At 36.2% G+C, this 21,452-nt stretch overlaps 1 protein-coding gene and 3 non-coding genes across 5 annotated transcripts; all 4 read left to right on the top strand.

Moving 5' to 3' along the window:
• The first annotated feature begins 2,512 nt into the window (after nt 1-2,512).
• Nucleotides 2,513-4,168, top strand: LOC140884154 (uncharacterized). 2 transcript variants are annotated; one of them, XM_073290825.1, is made up of 5 exons: nt 2,513-2,790; nt 3,067-3,130; nt 3,205-3,348; nt 3,436-3,603; nt 3,874-4,168. In XM_073290825.1, the coding sequence occupies exons 1-5, from the start codon at nt 2,651-2,653 to the stop codon at nt 3,928-3,930; spliced, it is 573 nt and encodes a 190-aa protein (XP_073146926.1). In that variant the 5' UTR covers nt 2,513-2,650; the 3' UTR covers nt 3,931-4,168. The 2 variants fall into 2 exon arrangements, with proteins under 2 accessions (XP_073146926.1, XP_073146924.1); XM_073290823.1 differs by having other exon boundaries at nt 2,520-2,790; nt 3,819-4,168.
• Nucleotides 4,169-4,533: 365 nt separating this feature from the next.
• LOC140885990 (small nucleolar RNA R16) lies at nt 4,534-4,619 on the top strand. The gene has a single exon (XR_012151400.1). It is a non-coding gene; the product is annotated as a small nucleolar RNA R16 (small nucleolar RNA).
• Nucleotides 4,620-5,334: 715 nt separating this feature from the next.
• On the top strand, nt 5,335-5,424 carry LOC140885984 (small nucleolar RNA R41). The gene has a single exon (XR_012151394.1). It is a non-coding gene; the product is annotated as a small nucleolar RNA R41 (small nucleolar RNA).
• Nucleotides 5,425-5,523: 99 nt separating this feature from the next.
• On the top strand, nt 5,524-5,597 carry LOC140885560 (small nucleolar RNA Z155). The gene has a single exon (XR_012151004.1). It is a non-coding gene; the product is annotated as a small nucleolar RNA Z155 (small nucleolar RNA).
• Nucleotides 5,598-21,452: the final 15,855 nt, after the last annotated feature.

The following is a 21,452-nucleotide window of genomic DNA, read 5'->3' as shown; positions in this document are numbered from 1 at the left end:
CTTTAGAGAGATTTGACCAGCTCATTGATTGAGACTTGGGTGAATATTCAGTTGTAGAGACGATGAAGTTCATCGGAGGTGCGATGATCTCCATTGATGATTTTGCGTGGTTTCGTAGCGTCATGTTGTCAGCTGATGATAGTTTTCATCAGGGTACAATGCGGAGTTATGCTAAGAAAACATGAACTGTGATAAGTACAAGACTGGATGGTCTGAGTTCCAAGAAATTGCCTTTGGGAAGCTTATTTTTCTTCGTAGTAGCATGGGAAAGATAACCAGTCTGGAATCATGTTAAGAAGTTACGTTGGAGTATAGCTTTGTGTCAACTAGACTCTCTTGAGGAGAGATTCGGAATTCGCTGTGACAACACAATGTTGGGAATGGTGCTTCTTGACTAGAGGTGTTAAGCACATGGAAATTTTGGAACCATTAGATGGCTAGATCTAGTTTGATGATTCGATAAATGTCATAAGACAGTCAGGTTATAATTTGGTCTTCGTCAATCTAAGATTTCCCTTGGGACGATGATCTCGATCAAGTGGGTGTTTGTATCCTTCGTGATCAGGGAGATCGTGGTAAAAATGGAAGATGTATCAGTGTTGAGATACGCAAGTGCCAGAGGAGTTCGGCTGTCGACCAGTAGCGCAGTAATCTTCAGCTGGGAAAATGTTAATGCGGTTCGGCATTAATGGAGCTTACAGGGAATTCGATAAGAGTCTGAGTGTTTCGGAAGCTATTTCGACCAGACACTCGAGCAAGGGTCTTTAGTATGTTCTCGAGATTCTACCCTAGATTTCGGGGACGAAATATTTTAAGGGGAGGAGAATGTAGTGACCCGTATCCGTAATTAGCGATTAATGAGTATGCTAATCGTGTGATCATGTTTGAATTAAGTAAAACGTGATTAAGAAAATTCCAAAAGAATTAATGGAGTCCAGAAATGGATCCAGGACACTCCAAAATGATGGGTATGGTTCGAGGGGTTCGAACGTTCCGAACTTGTGTTCCGAGGATCCGAACATGAACGGAGTCAAGGATTGGAGGCCCGAGGAGTTCGGACGATCCGAACAGTAGCCCAGCCAGTTGTCCTGAATTAATATGTCATCGGTGATGTCATGGGTGACTTTGGACGAGATAAGAAAATCCGCCTCCAACTACTATCACCTCATCTAGAAACTCAAGATCTGAGAGATTAGAACAAAAGGAAGAAAAAGGGGGGGGGGGGGGGGGGGATCTGAAAAGGGAAAAAAGACAATATTTGTATTTTTTGGCTACATAACATAACAATTAGGTGATTGGAATCAACAATTTCACAATTGGCTTAAAAGGTGGACCGTCCAAATAGTGGATTTTGGCGAGTTGCTAGTTAACCCACCAAATCATACGTAAATACGTCTGGTTGGCCTATTCAATCACCTAAAATAGGTGTGTTGAGTTAGGTTGTTGTTTACCGAACTCGTCTAAAAGGTGGGCCGACCAAACTCGTCCAGCCTAACAGTGGTTTGCGATGAGTTGTAGTCTGGCACACATCGCAGCTCGTGTTGACACATATAATTAATTGTGTTATCTATTAGCAATGGCGGAGCCAGAATTTAAACTTCGCCCGGGCTAAATTTTTTTAGTGAGAAATCCAAAAATCATGTAAGCTAATAACATAGATTTTTTGTAGGAAAAACATTAAATTTTTTATTAAAAATTAAGAAAAAATCGCCTCAAAATTAATTACTAAAATATTAAATATTTCTCAGCGTATATATAAATTTCATTGTTTTTTGGTCGATATATACTTTATAAAATTAAGAGCACTATAATGTTAGAGAACTTTAGAAGATTGAGAGAGAATAATATGATACTAAGACAATTATAGACATGAAGAAAAATCCATTTTTTTTGTTTTATTTTATTTTTTTGGACTAATTTTGAAAACTAAAAAGTGGGCTACTTTATTTTTTTAATTGGGCTACTTGGGCTAGTATGACATTAATCCAAAAAATAACACTTAAAATTCATTTTAAAAAATATGGGCCATATAAAAAAAATTTAAATTTTTTGGGCCACCCGGGCTGAAAGCCCGGGTGGCCTTGTACCTGCCTCCGCCCTTGTCCATTAGAGATGTAAATTCGAGACTGCACGCTCCGCCAACTTCTTCAAGAAAACAACTCGGATTAATACACACGGATGAAATGGGTAACAACAACTTGTCTTTTAGATCACGTAACTTCTTCACTCATATAATAAAATTGAACAACCTCTATGTTATTAAATTTTAATTTTAGTCATGTAATTTTTTATTTGTGGCAATTTTAATCAATTTACATAAAAATTGATTGTCAAAAATAATAAAAATTACGTACTAAAACTAAAATTTGATAATATAGAATACTAAAATCACATATACATTATATTTGATAAAAAAAAAGCAATTTTTCTATATTTATTAATTAAGGGAATGCCATGTTTTTTTTATTTAAAAAAAAAAACACAATTTGATTTTCTGAATAGGTATTCTTCTGCATTTTCCTTAACCTACTTCATATCTAGGCGGAAAACGCCGCCTCCACTATTTTTCATCCTCCGCCGTTTTCCTCTCCAAAAACCAAAGAAAAAAAAAAGAGAGGAATTCTAAGGTAACCAAAGGAAAAAAAAAAGTATGAGGAATTCTCAGATAACCAAAGGAAGAAAAATGAGGAATTCTCAGGTTTATATCGTCTCCGGAACACGAAAGGAAAAAAATAGGAATCTCCGGCCTTCCGTGGCTCGCACCCTCTCCAAATTGAGAAAGAATATAATGTATTCCCTCGTTTCCTTCTCTGTGTTGTTTAGATTTCTTCTTATTTTGTTGGTAGATTAATTAATTAATTAAACTATAAAAATGTTGATAACCGTTTGCTACACATTGTTTTGGATTTGATATCGTATTAATCGGCATTTGAAGTACCTTATGCATTTGCGTTTGGGAGATTAAACTGAGGATTAGTATTTTCTTAACAAAAAAACGATTGAGGTTGGGTTAGGATTTCTCAGTTGTATTGTATTTTCTTCTGATTCGGTGTTAATAACGTGCAGTGCTAGAAAGCCCCGTATTTTAACGGTGTCTACGGGTGTAATGGAGTTGCCATCATTCCGTGGAGTATGAATCTGTTCCTTTCTAGTCCATGTTAATGTAGGCCAAAGAAACTAAACTTTTGTTTATCTCTTCGGCAGATGTGTGATTTTTGCAAGGCTAAAGAGACTGGGAATCCATACACCCGTTTGTGTGGTGGAGGAGTCACATTTGTGAATGCAGATAAACTTGTTGATCTGAGATATATGTCGGAATTAGTTTTGAAATTTTACAATGACAACACGGTTGGACAAACTATTTAATGTATTAACAGCTCTGCTAATCCTTTTATTTTTATTTTTTACATTTTGTTCTTCATTTACTTGTTACAGAGTCGGAGTTTCAAGCTTTTGAAGGTTTGCAAGATCAACTGTTCTGGGTTTGGATATTTTGGATTGACTTTCAGGGCCCAGGAGGACGGTAGTGAGGAGTGCCCCACATTTCAAGGTGTTGTTCTTTCGCGGTGTAGCGAAAATAAGGCCCTGTTTTGTGAGATCAAGGTACCATCTTAGACACTATGTTTACCTCCTTAATTTTCAAATGATCTTATGTAAAAGCTCTTTCAAACAACTTCTATTTTATAGCTTTTAAGGTTCGAAATTGTGTTTGGTAAATTTTTTTAAAAAAAGCTTAACGAAATCTCCTTAAATATTTTCATATTTGTATCACAAAGGTAAAAGGTATTATCAGAAGCTGTTTTTGTTTATTTTCTTAGGATGACGATGAGATTTCACTTTTGCCCTGTGATGATGACTACTTGAAAAGTGAAGATTGGCCCCCTTGCAAAGGGTATGGTATTGGCCGCAGCTGATTTTGGAGATAGCTGATGTTGTGTTGGGGAAATTTGATTGAAGGAACTGCTACACGTTCAAATTAATCTCTGGAGTTTTATGTGTTATAGTTAATGTTATTATGTTATGTTTCTTGTGTTTTCGGAAGTTGGAAAACGAAAATCTGAACCACTGGAATGGTACATCTACTTCGAATGCACTCACATATTTTGGATATGGACGAATCCCCTCTATATTTTGGTATATGTTCAAGTTGATTAATCTTCTTGTCAAATCATTCAATTAGTTTGCAACCACACATGTAAGGATGGTCGTGTTTTATATATCTTGTCCAATATGAATTGTATCTAGCCACGGTTTCATGTTCCCATTGTAATGTATAACAGCTGCATCAAATTTTTGCCAAAAGATTTTCTTTTGGGGTGAAAGGAAGATTGACACGACGGGCGATTTTTTTTTTGGGTGCTGTTTTATGCGGTTTATTTGTGAATGTTAGTTGCCTTGTTGATTTTTCACGATGGTTTTCCGTGCTTGAAATCGTTCTGCTACTAGTTGGTTTGCTATTAGCTGTTAACGATGAATTTTAAAGCGCATACAAGGAAACGAGGATTCATTTACTTTAATTTTCTTGTTGGATTGGAAGGCAAATGATGTAATATTTCTTAACCTACACACTGAAAGATGATGTAGACTCTACTCAACTCCGCTTATTATCTGATGCTTTCAGTTGTCTCTTCAGAAAAAGTTTTAATCTTTTGTTTGGATTGTCAATGATTTTGGATTTCAAATACACGATTGTTTATTTGTTTGAATGGTTTTGGTTTTATCTGAATCTCCAATAGGTCTATTTGTTTTTTTAATTCTGTATCAAATACTAAGTTTTTGCCTTTTGGATTTAGTAATTCCTTACAATCTGATCAAAGCCTGGAAGGTTGAATTAAGGAAAAGAGTTTGAATTTTTTTTAAAATCTTGAATGAGTAATTTTTGAAGATGATGCACAGTTCAACTCAATCTGAGTTGAATTTTAGTGCATTCCTGTTCCTCGGATAATTCTATGAATCCCAACAATATTCAATGATGAGAAATAGCAGACGGGCGGTCAGAATCTGATGCTGTGTTGATTGTCTGTCTAGTTCTTCCTTAGGAATTTCTCTGAGAACATTTTGGATTTATGAATTTCCATTTGTCTATGGATCTGCAAATGATAGGTTGCTGAATGATGCATCTTCAAATATATAGTTTTATGATAATTTACTGTTTTATTCTTCTTTCATTCTGCAGTGATGAACTATTTCAATTATGTCTGGACATATGAAACTTGTTCATGATTGTTTATCCGAGTTCTGAGCAACCATCAAGTTCTATGTTTGTTGTAGTTTTGCCTGATTTTCTCGACAATTTTCATTTGAGCATTCTACCAATTTGTGAAAGTGGCTGAGTGGAAGGCTATGATGTTTAAAAACTACCTATTTTCTGAGGGTGATTTTCCCTCTGATTATAGAAACCAATGGATCCTTCTGAGCCTATTTCCACTCACATACTCGTTAAATGCACTCACATACTTGATAGATGTTAAATATTTGAAGTTTTCTATCTTCGATTTTGTTTATTTGTCGGGTTTTTCGGGTCATTGAGGTGAGAATAGGCTATTCGGATGTCCTGTGACGATATAAAAAAACAGACTACAATTATCTGATCAATGATTCTTGTTTTATAAAATAAAACTTCATTCTCAATCTTATGATTTTGTTTCCTCTTTTGTTTTGTTTTTTTCCATGAAGCTCCCCGTGATAGTAAAATATAAATTTTGTTTCAGCCTTGTCTGAATTCAACTGTTGAAAATTTATTAGCTTTTGAGGGAGTTTTAATGTAATTGGCTATCTATCGCACATACATTTTACCCAAAACAAATCTATATTTATACGTGTGCTTTGAAATTTGAATTATGCATGAATTCGAAACATAGTCTCACTCCTTCGGTCCATAATTAATTAAGTAAATCAATATGCTATATAATTTAATACTCAAATTAATCATTAATATCAATTTCTCGCTTGCCTTTATTACAATTTGATAATAATTCTAGTATTTATGGAAATATTAGAATATAATAAAAAAAATTTTACTTGGATGGTGGACCTTGCAATTTCATGTGGGTCTGACATGTAATGGGCCAAATCTTGGTTATCCATTCTACATTAGCCCAACTGGAGGACTATTGTTATACAAAAAGAAATTTCAGAAATTGAAATTTGGTGTATGAGGATTTATTTTTCACAAGAGTTTTCATTTTAAAAATTTTAATTAAAAATTGAAAATTCTAAATCAATAATCAGTATAGTTCTTTTAAAAATAAAAAATTTAAAATTTCGCATATATACAAAACAAAAAAATTTAAATGAAACTAAAAGTATTGATAATATCTTATTAAATTTCAAATTTAAACAAAAATTAATATATTATCAAATATCATATATGTATAACAAAATTTTAATTGAAATACAAAAGTAGCGCATCCGGTCAAATTTAAAATTTTTGAATTTGAATTGAAAATTGATATATTATTATAGAGTTATTTGCATCAAACACCCCTGTGAAATATTAAAAATGAACACTTCTCCCCTGTGAAATTTTAATAGGCATCTTCAACCCTAACCTTTTAAAAAATTAGCACACTCGCCCCTTCAGATGAGTGATTGTTGCGCACGCGCCCCTTCATGCGACTGGGCAAAGATTTTGATATTTTTTTTTGCACCAAATACCCCTGTGAAATATTAAAAATGCATATTTGACCTCTGTGAAAATAATTTTTAAATCTATTCAACCCATAATACACATTTTTTATTAAAATATAATTATAAAATATTTAGCAAACACTTTTGGTTTTATTAATTTTATTTTTATTTTAAAATTTATTATGATTATATAATTATTTTCTAAAAAATATTATTGTTTTATCTTGTTATCATTATTTTATTAAATTTTCTTCTTGTTTCCAATTTTTTCATTAAACACGCATTCATAAACAATTATTTAAATAATTTCAAGTATCAAAATATTGAACTAAACCGATAAGTTCAAACATGTTACTTTTTCGATTTAGGACTATATATTATTGAACCAAAATTTAAATTTTTCGAGAATATGCATTGCACAATTTGTAATAAATAATAAAAAAATAACATGCTTATATAATTCTAAATCGGAAAAGTAACATTCATGAACTTATCATTTGGCTCAATATTTTGGTATTTTTAGATATTTAAATCCTTATTTATGAATCATGTTTAATTAAAAAGTTGAAAACACGGAGTGATTTGATAAAATAATGATAACGAGATAAAATAATATTTTTTTAGAAATAAATTAATTATAAATTATAAATTTAAATTAAAAAATAAAAATAAATAAAATTAAAAATGTTTGAAAAATATTTTATAATTAGATCTTAATAAATATTGTGTATTATTATTTAATGAAAATTCTGCAATTCATTTTAAAAAATTTAGATTTTGGTTCAAAAATATATAATACTAAATTGAAAAGTAATATGCATGAAATTATCATTTTGATTTAATATTTTGGTACTTTTAGGTATTTAAATCTCGTTTATGAATGTATTTTTAATTGAAAAGTTGGAAACAAGAAGAAAGTTTAATAAAATATTGATAACAAGATAAAATAATAATATTTTTTAGAAAATAATTATATAATCATAATAAATTTAAAATTTAAAATAAAATTAATAAAATGAAAAGGGTTTGCTAAATATTTTATAATTAGATTTTAATAAAAAAAATGTGTATTATGGGTTGAATAGATTTAAAAATTATTTTCACAGGAGTCAAATATGCATTTTTAATATTTCACAGGGGTATTTGGTGCAAAAAAAATACCAAAATCTTTGCCCAATCGCATGAGGGGCGCGTGCGCAACAATCACACATATGAAGGGACGAGTGTGCTAATTTTTTAAAAGGTCAGGATTGAAGAAGCCTATTAAAATTTCACAGGGGAGAAGTGTGCATTTTCAATATTTCACAGGGGTGTTTGGTGCAAATAACTCTATTATTATATATAATATTCATCGAAATTTATATGGATCCAAAAAATAAGCAAAAATTATAAAATATTAATTGCATCCAATCAAACTTCAACATTTAACTCAAAATTGGTACATTATTATATATTACAATTACATAATTTTTTACATATATGTAAAAAAAATTAATTGAAATTAAAAATTATCGATAACATCCAATCAAATTTCAAATTTGAATCAAAAATTGGTATATTTTATATATAATAATATAATATTTATGAATATTTTAACATGTGTATATGAACATAAAATTTAACTGATTGAATCGAAAATTGATAGATTATTATATATAATAATATTGATGTAAATTCTCTTATATATATATATGTGTGTGTGTGTGTGTGTGTAGTGACCTGTATCCGTAATTAGCGATTAATGAGTATGCTAATCGTGTGATCATGTTTGAATTAAGTAAAACATGATTAAAAAAATTCCAAAAGAATTAACTGGGTCCAAAAATGGATCTAGAACACTCCAAAATGGTGGGTACGGTTCGAGGGGTTCGGACGCTCCGAACTTGAGTTCGGAGGATCCGAACATGAACAGAGTTAAGGATCGGAGGCCCGAGGAGTTCGGACGATCCGAACAGTAGCCCATCTAGCTGTCCTGAATTAAAATGTCATCGGTGACGTCATGGGGGTGACTTTGGACCATCCGAAAAGGCAGTTCGGACCCTCCGAACAGTGTATTAGACAAGTTTATGGTTGCATGCGATTGGTTGGACGCGTGGCGGAGATCGGACGATCCGATGAGGCAATCGGACGGCCCGAAGCATATCGGACGCTCCGAAGGTGTGATCGGACGGCCCGAACGTGTTCTATAAATATAGGGTCGCGGGGAATCATTTGTACCAATTTTTGAATTCCTCTCCTTCGCCCGAGTTGCTCTATTTTAGGGCTTTGGGTACTGTAGTGACCCTTACCTGGATCACCTACTAATAAAACTTAGGCATGCAATTAACTTAATTAAACAGATATCAGAGTAAAAACTGCGGAAACCAAAATCATAAATACAATCCCAAAAAAAAGAATCTGAAAATACCCAAATAATATACAACCAAATCGAACTCTGTATCAATCCAATAACAACGGAAATATTGTAAGAGTGGGTGCCCAGTGAGCCAACTGTGTGGCTATGGGCTTTGATGACTCTTTGTATAAACAATCTTTTGTTTAATATTATTTACACTTTTATGGCAATGACTTTATATTACTCCATATTGTTATATTGTGATATACTATTGTTGTTTTGATAAAGACCTTGAATGTACTATAGTGTATGTAAGATGTGGTAGAACATGGAGATGTCTATCATGAAATACATCTTATAGTCACTGTATATTCTAAAACCGTTCCTAGTCGATTGAGCCGTCCGATAATAAGGATAAGGATCGCTCGAGTTTGAGACTAGCATTTGCGATGCGGAGTACCACGTTTCATTGGTAGGGAACATGGAGATGTTCGAAGCATGCAAATGGATATTCATAGGATGAATAATCGAACTACCCTATCCGGACTTTCCAAGTGGTTATCACTTATCGAGTGGATAAAGTCCGCGGTTTTGGTTGTACACCATTAGTCCTTACGACTTGAAACATCATGGAGACTCTATATGCTAGTGCTGTGCTTTGACTCATTTACCGACTCTATGGGGGTCATCAGGTGTCGAGATTGGGTACAGTTACGACACATATAGGAGTCAATGCATTGTTGTCAAGGATTCACCACATACTTGCGAGTGTGGATATCCTATGCGATCTGAGGAGATATTAGTGTGACAAATCTCTGGCCAGAGTACTTGATGTGATTTAAGAAATGGTTTCTTAGTAGCACATGCGATGTCACTAATTTGATCTTCAAGATGTATTGCATAGTTATCGAATCTTGAGCGACTCTCGATATACCAATGGTTGTTGATTCGATCGGGATATATGGATGAAGGGACCGTACTGTACGCTAACCAAAATCTACTGGTTCTTGTAGGCACTATCAGTGATACCTAGGGAATCATGGGGCGATGTTGCTAGGCGCTTTACCATGATTCGTTGGGCAAGTCGGAAAGTGTTGTTCCGAGTCACAAGGAGTTGTGAGCCCACGGTTAGCTGTATCCCTGAACCATTGAGGGTCACACAGTGTAATGGAGTTTTAATCCCCGTTGAGATAGTTAAATTTAAAGAGTTAAATTTAATGAACTAAGGAGTTGGACTTCTTAAATAAGAGTAAGGGAGTAGGATTTCCTAAAATGACATAGGGATGGACATTTTTGGAAACCACTGAATTCGGATTCAGGAAAATTTATCTTGACTTTAAAATGTGCAGAAATGGTTTCTGTGCACATTGGTGAAATCGGTTCATCAATCGGAGTCACGATGAATTTTATATTAATTTCTGAACGTGCGGGCTTTGCTTGTCGGGCCCTAACTTATGACTAATGGGCCCTAAGGTGTTAGTGGCCTGCATTATAAATAAGTTATTGCAGTACAGAAATTACACACAACAGGTCATAATTTTTGAGAGCAAAAATCGAAAACCCTAGTTCCTCTCAAATAATATTTCGGCCGCCCCCTTGCTCTGTCACAGAGAAATTCCGGTCTGTGATTTTGAATCGCAGTAAGGAATAACGAATCAGATTCGTTTATTCTCTTCGCAGAAAACTTCTGATAGATTTTCTAGTGCAATCTATCAGAGGGATTAAACCTCTGTTCGTGGACCTGATTGAAGGAGTTCATCGGTTCCAGGGAGAGACAACAAGAGCAGATAAAATCTGTTGGTGTCCAGTAATCTCGTTGCGAGATTGAAGGTAAAATTTAATAACTGTTATTTAAATTTTACACACACAATAATTCAATCGTTGTATGGTTGATACCCACACCATGGAATCGTTCCATGAGAAAATTTTTAAACTTCCGCTGCACCGGGTATCAATCGTAATTGGTCTGGGAACTCGCCAGTTTCCAACAGTGGTATCAGAGCCAGGTTGCTCAGATCAAACGATTGAATTAATCAATTGTACAAAATTTTTGAGTCTCAGTTTTTGAAACAAAATAAATATTTTTAAATAAAAATTTTTTTTTTTCCGGGGCAAAACCCGGGCAGCGATTGGATCGCTGCCCGGAGGGGGCGGCGATGGTCGCTGCCCCCGGGGGAGGCGCACGGCGCCGCCCAAAGGGGGCGCACGTCGCCGCCCAGGGCGGCGACCGTCGCCACCCAGGGCGGCGACCGTCGCCACCCAGGGCGGTGCACGGCGCCGCCCAGGGCAGCGCCGGGCGCTGCGCAGGGCAGCGCTCGGCGCTGCCCAGGGCAGCGCTCGGCGCTGCCCAGGGGCGGCGCACAGCGCCGCCCAGGGGCGGCGCTCGGCGCCGCCCAGCGGCGGCGCCAGGCGCCGCCAGGGCAGCAATTGTTGCTGCCCTAAGGGGGCAGCCGGGCTGCCCCCGGCCCGCGCCCCGGGTGCGGGCCAACCCGGGAGTGTCCCGGGCGGCCCGCAAGAAAAATTTATTTTTATTAAAATTAATTTTAATATTTAAAATTTTATTTTTGGTCCGGTCAAAAATTGTTTTTGATTGGTTCACGAGATTTCGGATCGAATTGTTCGAGTCCGTAAATTTTAAAATTGATTTTGGATAAATTTGAATTTTTGGAAAATTTTAATATTTTATCCGTAAATTGAATTTTGAAATCAATTATTTTGGTACAATTGATGATAAGATATGATCTTATGATATATTGAGTAAAATATGATTTTATTTGTAAAATTGGATTTTATAGATAAAATATGATTTTATTTGATATAGAGATAAAATATGATTTTATATGTGAAATGAGATTTTATATATAAAATATGATTTTATCTTGTTTAAATTTGAATTGCCACAGCATGTTATCCAATAAATTAATTTTGAATTAAATGTTATTGGATAAGGATGATCGATTGCCATGACCAATTTTGTAGGTGTATGTTAGGAATTTACATTTTGTTTTTATTGTTGTTGGTTTTATTAATGGGCCTGGTTTATGGCCCGATATGAATGTCATATGTAATAAAAGTGGGCTTGGTTTATAGCCCGTTCCCACCCCTAAAAATGTATCCCCTACTTGTCATTGTTATTTATTGTAAATACATTAGATTTAGTGGGAGATCAAGATTTGAAGACGGTGGGCCCAGCAGACAATAAAGACTGAAGAAATGTAAATTGGAAGCATATGTAATAGGATTGCATTTGCATACTGCATATTACCTAGGATTGGACTAAGACCCGTGATTGGCAACCACGGGTCAATTAGAAATGGAATCGATCATCCTATATAATATGTGATATTATGATTGTATGCATGTTTAGACATAAATTGCGTGAATCCGGCAATGCATGCAATAAATTAAATATGATGAGACAAATATTTTTATAAATAAAATCCCTCATTTTAAATATGATTTAAAATTGATATCAAGATAAATAAAGGAAATTTAAATTTGTTTAAATATTCCTACCTTCCATCAACGGTCAATGTATGAGATGCTACCCGCGGATACGGTCCGGCTCATATTATTGGGGGGGCCCGTTCGTCGGAAAGCTGTACATTGGATCGACAAATGTTGTAAGTTGGGTGGAACTCCCATGGGATCGGCTCATATTATTGGGGGATCCACATGGCGACCGTCCATCACAACTTAATATTGATGGGTCATCTTGACATGTCACTATAAACGGCGTCATATTATTGGGCCCTTATTGGACATGAGGTAAATACATGGGGGTTGCTTTGGAAGCAATTGGGCTCTACCTTTTGAGAATTATGGTTGGCTGATATTATTCGGGACCATAAGTTTGTCAATTGGACTCCATGTTCTCACTAAGGAAAAAGTTTCCCGTTTTCACTAGAGGGTAGTGAAATCGTTAAAATAGTGGGAGTGAGATTCATAAAATAAAATTCGCCTATTTTATGTCTTAGTAAATTGCTTAAACAATCATCGATAATTGTCTGTTTTATCTCAGTAATCCACATGTTTCTGTTCTCCAACAAAACAAACTTATTGACGCAAACAATACAGAATGATTCCATAAGTTAAGATTGTCCTAAGTTCGGAAAAGATTTTCTAAAGTGTTAGAAAAGGCTTCTCCGAAAACAGCCCCGGCTGATGTAACTGCCGAAAGGTTGGCCGAACTAGAGAAATGGTTGGACCATGATCTCAAGGCCAAATGTTACATGCAAAATTGGACAAGTCTAAACAAGTTTGCCATCACTGCAAGAAACCCGGTCATTGGAAACGTAACTGCAAGGAATACCTCAAGCAGTTGCGAACTGCAAAGGGTATGTTTTACATTAAAATGTTTTTCTTGGGTATTGGATACCAGATGTAGATCTCATATTTGCAATGAGTTGCAAATGATGACAAGAAGTAATAGGCTAAGGATGGGTGAGACCCAGTCAAGGCTCGGGAATGGTTCCAGAGATAAATCCAAAGCTATAGGAGACATTTTTGCAGAACAATTTTAAGTTTTTTGAGAGATGTTTTATTTGTTCCAGATTTGATTAAAAACATTATTTCTGTTTCTATGCTTGATAGAGATAGTTATTCTTGAAATTTTGTGAATGGGATTTGCAATATTTACAAGAATGAATGTTTGATTGGAAATGGACAACTTGAAAACGATCTATACAACTTAAAACTAAAAGACGTTCCAATAAATTATATTGATAAACCGGCGACAACAAACAAAAGGAAAATCGATAGTCAAAACCCGGCGAACCTTTGGCATGCTAGGCTAGGTCATATTTCCTCAAGGAGGATGAACAAGCTAGTGGGAGAGGGCATGTTTGATATGTCTGATATTAACTCTCTACCTACTTGTGAATCCTGCCTAAAAGGAAAAATGACTAAATCTCCTTTTAAGGGGAAACCTGAGCGTAGTCAGAATCTGTTGGATTTGATCCATACAGATGTTTGTGGTCCATTTAGAGTAGGGACTCAACATGGCCACACCTACTTCATTACCTTTACTGATGATTATTCAAGGTATGGGTATTTATATTTAATGAAATATAAGTCTGAAGCATTTGAAAAGTTCAAAGAATTCAAGGCTAAAGTAGAAAACAAGCTAGGTAAAAGTATTAAAGCACTTCGATCGGATCGAGGTGGAGAATACTTGAGTACCGAGTTTTTGGACTATCTGAAAGAGAATGGGATTCTCTCTCAGTGGACTCCTCCTATGACACCACAGCTTAATGGTGTATCGGAGCGTCGTAATCGAACTTTGTTGGACATGGTTCGATCTATGATGAGCTTCACTGAGCTTCCACCTTCGTTTTGGGGCTATGCGCTTGAAACGGCGGTATTGTTGTTGAACAACGTCCACACTAAAGCAGTGGACAAAACACCATACGAGTTATGGAATGGCAAAGCTCCTAAGTATTCGTACTTGAGGATTTGGGGATGTCCTGCTTACGTGAAGCAGACAGTGGGAGACAAGTTGGATAGTCGATCCAGCTTATGTTATTTTGTGGGGTATCCGAAAAATTCAATCGGATATTATTTCTATTATCCTGCTGAAACAAAGGTGTTTGTTTCTAGGAATGCCACCTTCTTGGAGAAGGAGTTCTTATTGGATAAGAAAGGCGAGATGATGGAACTCGAAGAGGTTCGAGAAGAACCCGAAATACAAAATAACGATCCTACACCTCAGGAACCATTGCTGGACACGCCTGAACCTAGAAGATCCGAGAGGACTTCTAGACCTCCTATTCGATATGGTCTTCTTCTTGAAGGGGATCAAGATGAACCCGACATTGGATGTGATCCAAGAAACTTCAAGGAAGCAATTTCTGATGCGGATTCGAATTTATGGCTTGAAGCTATGCAGTCAGAATTGGATTCGATGCATACAAACCAAGTTTGGTCTTTAGTAGATCCTCCCGATGGAATTGTTCCAATAGGGTGTAAATGGATCTACAAAAGAAAGCTTGGGCCTGATGGTAAGGTATTGACCTACAAGGCACGATTGGTGGCGAAAGGTTATACTCAAAGGCAAGGAGTTGACTATGATGAAACCTTTTCACCAGTTGCTATGTTCAAGTCCATAAGAATCCTTATTGCCATAGCTGCATGGTATGACTATGAGATATGGCAAATGGATGTGAAGACTGCTTTTCTTAATGGAGACATTAAGGAAGAAATCTATATGAAGCAGCCTGAGGGGTTCACATCCATGGGAAGCGAGCATAAGGTATGCAAGCTTCAGAGATCAATTTATGGTCTAAAACAAGCATCAAGAAGTTGGAACCAGAAATTTGATGAAACAATTAAAGATTTTGGTTTCATCAAGAACCCGGAGGAACCTTGCGTGTACAAGAAAGTAGTTAAGGATGCGGTGACATTCTTAGTACTTTATGTTGATGACATCCTACTCATTGGAAATGATGTAGGGATGTTGCAGTCAACGAAGATATGGTTATCAGGTAGATTTTCGATGAAGGATTTGGGTGAGGCATCCTACATTCTAGGGATTCAGATCTATAGAGATAGATCTAAGAGAATGATAGGACTCACTCAATCAACCTACATCGATACCATATTGAAACGGTTTTCAATGGATGGGTCCAAGAGAGGACATCTACCCATGTGTCATGGAGTTTCTCTATCCAAGTCTATGTGTCCCAAGACTGATGCAGAGATAGAGAATATGACACATGTACCATATGCGTCAGCTATAGGTAGTATCATGTATGGGATGATATCTACCAGACCGGATGTAGCATTTGCTCTGAGTGTCACGAGCAGATATCAGTCTAATCCTGGTCAAATGCATTGGAAAGCCGTGAAGGACATTCTTAAGTACTTGCGAAGGACTAAGAATATGTTCATGGTTTATGGAGGACGAGAACTGAAATTGGAAGGCTATACCGACTCTAGCTTCCAAAGTGACGTGGATGACTCGAAGTCAACCTCTGGATTTGTGTTCATGCTCAATGGCGGTGCTGTCTCTTGGAAGAGTTCCAAGCAGGACACCACAGCGGATTCCACCACTGAGGCTGAATACATTGCAGCATCAGCTGCTGCTAAAGAGGCCGTTTGGATGAGGAATTTCGTCCAAGAGTTGGGCGTCATTCCTGAATTTGTTGGTCCAGTCCCGGTGTACTGCGACAACACGGGTGCCGTTGCTCAAGCAAAGGAACCAAGGTCTCATCAAAGATCCAAACACGTACTGAGGAAATACCACATAATCCGGGAGATTGTGGAAAGAGGAGACATCATTGTCGAACGAGTGGCCTCTGCAGACAATATCGCTGATCCGCTTACTAAGCCTTTGCCAGGACCATTGTTTGACAAACATCGCGAAGCAATGGGTCTACGTAGTATGACTAGTTGGCTATAGGGCAAGTGGGAGATTGTAAGAGTGGGTGCCCAGTGAGCCAACTGTGTGGCTATGGGCTTTGATGACTCTTTGTATAAACAATCTTTTGTTTAATATTATTTACACTTTTATGGCAATGACTTTATATTACTCCATATTGTTATATTGTGATATACTATTGTTGTTTTGATAAAGACCTTGAATGTACTATAGTGTATGTAAGATGTGGTAGAACATGGAGATGTCTATCATGAAATACATCTTATAGTCACTGTATATTCTAAAACCGTTCCTAGTCGATTGAGCCGTCCGATAATAAGGATAAGGATCGCTCGAGTTTGAGACTAGCATTTGCGATGCGGAGTACCACGTTTCATTGGTAGGGAACATGGAGATGTTCGAAGCATGCAAATGGATATTCATAGGATGAATAATCGAACTACCCTATCCGGACTTTCCAAGTGGTTATCACTTATCGAGTGGATAAAGTCCGCGGTTTTGGTTGTACACCATTAGTCCTTACGACTTGAAACATCATGGAGACTCTATATGCTAGTGCTGTGCTTTGACTCGTTTACCGACTCTATGGGGGTCATCAGGTGTCGAGATTGGGTACAGTTACGACACATATAGGAGTCAATGCATTGTTGTCAAGGATTCACCACATACTTGCGAGTGTGGATATCCTATGCGATCTGAGGAGATATTAGTGTGACAAATCTCTGGCCAGAGTACTTGATGTGATTTAAGAAATGGTTTCTTAGTAGCACATGCGATGTCACTAATTTGATCTTCAAGATGTATTGCATAGTTATCGAATCTTGAGCGACTCTCGATATACCAATGGTTGTTGATTCGATCGGGATATATGGATGAAGGGACCGTACTGTACGCTAACCAAAATCTACTGGTTCTTGTAGGCACTATCAGTGATACCTAGGGAATCATGGGGCGATGTTGCTAGGCGCTTTACCATGATTCGTTGGGCAAGTCGAAAAGTGTTGTTCCGAGTCACAAGGAGTTGTGAGCCCACGGCTAGCTGTATCCCTGAACCATTGAGGGTCACACAGTGTAATGGAGTTTTAATCCCCGTTGAGATAGTTAAATTTAAAGAGTTAAATTTAATGAACTAAGGAGTTGGACTTCTTAAATAAGAGTAAGGGAGTAGGATTTCCTAAAATGACATAGGGATGGACATTTTTGGAAACCACTGAATTCGGATTCAGGAAAATTTATCTTGACTTTAAAATGTGCAGAAATGGTTTCTGTGCACATTGGTGAAATCGGTTCATCAATCGGAGTCACGATGAATTTTATATTAATTTCTGAACGTGCGGGCTTTGCTTGTCGGGCCCTAACTTATGACTAATGGGCCCTAAGGTGTTAGTGGCCTGCATTATAAATAAGTTATTGCAGTACAGAAATTACACACAACAGGTCATAATTTTTGAGAGCAAAAATCGAAAACCCTAGTTCCTCTCAAATAATATTTCGGCCGCCCCCTTGCTCTGTCACAGAGAAATTCCGGTCTGTGATTTTGAATCGCAGTAAGGAATAACGAATCAGATTCGTTTATTCTCTTCGCAGAAAACTTCTGATAGATTTTCTAGTGCAATCTATCAGAGGGATTAAACCTCTGTTCGTGGACCTGATTGAAGGAGTTCATCGGTTCCAGGGAGAGACAACAAGAGCAGATAAAATCTGTTGGTGTCCAGTAATCTCGTTGCGAGATTGAAGGTAAAATTTAATAACTGTTATTTAAATTTTACACACACAATAATTCAATCGTTGTATGGTTGATACCCACACCATGGAATCGTTCCATGAGAAAATTTTTAAACTTCCGCTGCACCGGGTATCAATCGTAATTGGTCTGGGAACTCGCCAGTTTCCAACAAATAAAACCTAGACGAAGCTCCAGCTGGCCAACCACTGCCTAGCCCCTCTTGGATCCACCCGCCTCGTCCAATCGCAAACCTGCCCCATGGAATAGGGTGTCCAAAAACACAGAGTACGAGACGTAAGCATAAAACGCTCAGCACGAGAGTATGAGTATACATGAATGCAAGTGAACCGCCTACTGACTAGATGATATGAATCTTATGTATGAAAGGCAACACGATTACAACGAATCGTACCTCAATTCGATAACAAAAGAAACAACGATTTTTTCCTATCTTTGAAACAAGTAAGTTTGCAAAATCCACCTCTAGTTGAACCTGTAACAAACAACAGATAATTGCAGAAATAACAATTGATCTCAACGGGACCCTCAAAGGAACCTGTTTTGACAAACCCCACGAATATAATCAATCGACAAACGCCACAATGTTGTTAAACTTTGATAAGTTTGATTTTGACAAAGCAAAAGCTTCAATAAAATTCTAGAGAGAATTTTAGACTGATAGAAATCAATAATATGAAATATGTTATTCAATAATGAATGTCATTGTTGTATTTATAATACAACTACAAAATAATAAAAGATATCGTAAAATATTGCAGAATATATCTAAAGATATCAAAGATATCTCCTAAAAGTTTCCTAATAAACTTAAAAGACTAAAAATATCACAATATATCAATATATATAAAAAATATTCAAAATTCTGCGCACACACACTACACGCCAAATTGTGTGTGAGAGAACGTTGGTGCGGGCGCGCTTGGTGTGCGCAGGAACGGAGCGGGCTTGCGGCAATCAGGCGCGGGCGCGCTGACCTCTCGCAGATGATGGCGCGGGCGCGCTTGCACAGGAGCACGGGCGCGCCTATGCTTCGAACCAAAGAATTCAATTTCGTGATTTCTTCAATGTTTTCTCCATTTTCTTGATCCTTTTGACCTTCGAAAACATTATAATAATTTTCAAAGTTATTTCCATGCTCTCCAACCAAGTTTCCATGGATCCCAAATCCTTCAATCCTCGATGCCAAATTAAGAGACATTTCTTGGCACAATATGAATCGTCGGACGCCTCCTAGATTCATATCAGACTCCCCTTCTTCAAAAAGATTTGTCCTCAAATCTTGTCTCTTATCTACAAAAACCAAGTAAGAATTATAAACTTTAAAAATATTTCCCACAAGCAATAATATACTTTGCTCACTCAAAACCATATCAAGAATCATGAAATATCTCATGTACCAAGTAAATACACCAACATTATTAGTATGCAAAAACATGATCAAAATTCCATTTAGCAAGACAAATACTAAATTTCTCCCCTTCTTAAACCTAGTTAACACCAACACAAAATTCATAGTTAAGTACAACCACTGCCTCTTAGTAATAAGTAACAATTCGCATGCAATATGCCGCTCACAACTACACTAAACATATATCTTCATATGTAACCACAACAAATATTCATCCATCCGATTCATTCTTTTGGATTTCTCAAAATTACACTTCAAACTCAATACACATATTCTTTCATCAAAGAAATCAAGCAATGACGAACCTATAAAGAAAAACTTATTTTCTTTAAACAAATACTTGCTCACATAAAAGTTATCATGAAGACTACACAAGTATTTTTCAAACCATAAGCACCTCGTAACCAAAAGAGATAAAAACTCATACCTTGGTGATAGTGTAGTAACTACCACATTTTACTTACCTCGTTGGTACGTGATCAATGCTTCACCAACAAATCTAAATCCGTGAGAACTTACACCAAAATTAACAAGTTCTCTTGCACAAAATACATTCAACTTTATAACATGCTCATGACTCAAAAACTTCATATCCAACATGATTAACACAACTCGATAATGTTCAACATGCATATTAAAATTTTTGCTATATACTAAGATATAATCAAAGCACACAACAACAAATATATCTCTAGAGGCATGCAAAACACAACTCATCAATCCCATAAAAATATCACGCACATTAGCTAGCCCAAAAGTAAACACTAACCAATCAAGCAATATGACTTCCAACCTATACTATTCATGCACAATTGACTCACATCAAAACAATTCAAATAATTCATAACAACATACACCAACTTGCTTAATCTCATATCACACCAAGATTCCAACACATTAAGATCAACAAATGATTTCAACACTATCATATGATCCAAATTATTCAAATACCTAGATTCCAATAACTTAAGATCAAGATTTGAATTCAATCCATATTTCATAGATAACACATTCATAAATCTCTCAACGAAGTCATTAAATCCCAACAATGGAGAATTGAGATCATACCTTTGAAAGTAGACATTTGATTGGTATTCAACATTTAATTCATACCTCTCGAATGGAACAAATCTCAAATCTCTAACCTCACTTCGTGTGTGACCAACATCACATGGATCCAACATGTTGTATCTTCTCTGCTTGCTCATCAATACATCTCCAAAATCCTGCAAAGAAGAACAAATGTTTCTCGGGTTTGAACCGGCTATATCATCACAATGAGATAAAACCTCTTTGTACATAAGTACTTTAGGAATTTTATTCAATTGCACAAAAATTTCAACCTCACTACTTTGGACCATAATATTTTCTTTTTTGATCTCTTTCCACTCATTTTCTTTCCTCTCTTTTTTTTACCTCAAAGACCATCTCACTTTTTGAACACATTTTTTTTTTCGGCCTAAAATTTTTATTTTTATTTTTATTTTTCTATGGATATCTCACTTTTTTCATCACTCTTTTTTTCAGCCATATCACTCAAATTTTCAAATCTCAATTGATCCTCAAGAAATTCTTTTGGATTCAATTGAATAGCAAGATTACAAGACTCATCAAACAACAAATTACTAGTCCCACTATGAATATCAATAGGACTCTCATCCATCACATGAACATTAGATGATTTCTCAACACCTATAACTCTATCAACCACACCATGTACAATAAAAGATTTCTCAACTTTAACTTTTAATTCATCATCAACTTCAACATTCGATTCATCATCTGCTTTAGAATCCACCACCTTCACCACCTCATTAGGACAATGACTAATATCATGCCCAATTTCACAACACCATATACACACAATATCACAAGTACGAGGATTTGAAAATTTAGATGTACCTTGATATTCACGTTTGGAAGCTTCACTTCTCCTCTCATAGTGATTAGGAGC

The sequence above is a fragment of the Henckelia pumila genome, chromosome 2, assembly GCF_033568475.1.
Source record: "Henckelia pumila isolate YLH828 chromosome 2, ASM3356847v2, whole genome shotgun sequence".
Lineage (NCBI taxonomy): Eukaryota > Viridiplantae > Streptophyta > Magnoliopsida > Lamiales > Gesneriaceae > Henckelia > Henckelia pumila.
The sequence above is the reverse complement of the archived record's forward strand: the minus strand, read 5'-3'. Positions and strand labels throughout refer to the sequence as shown.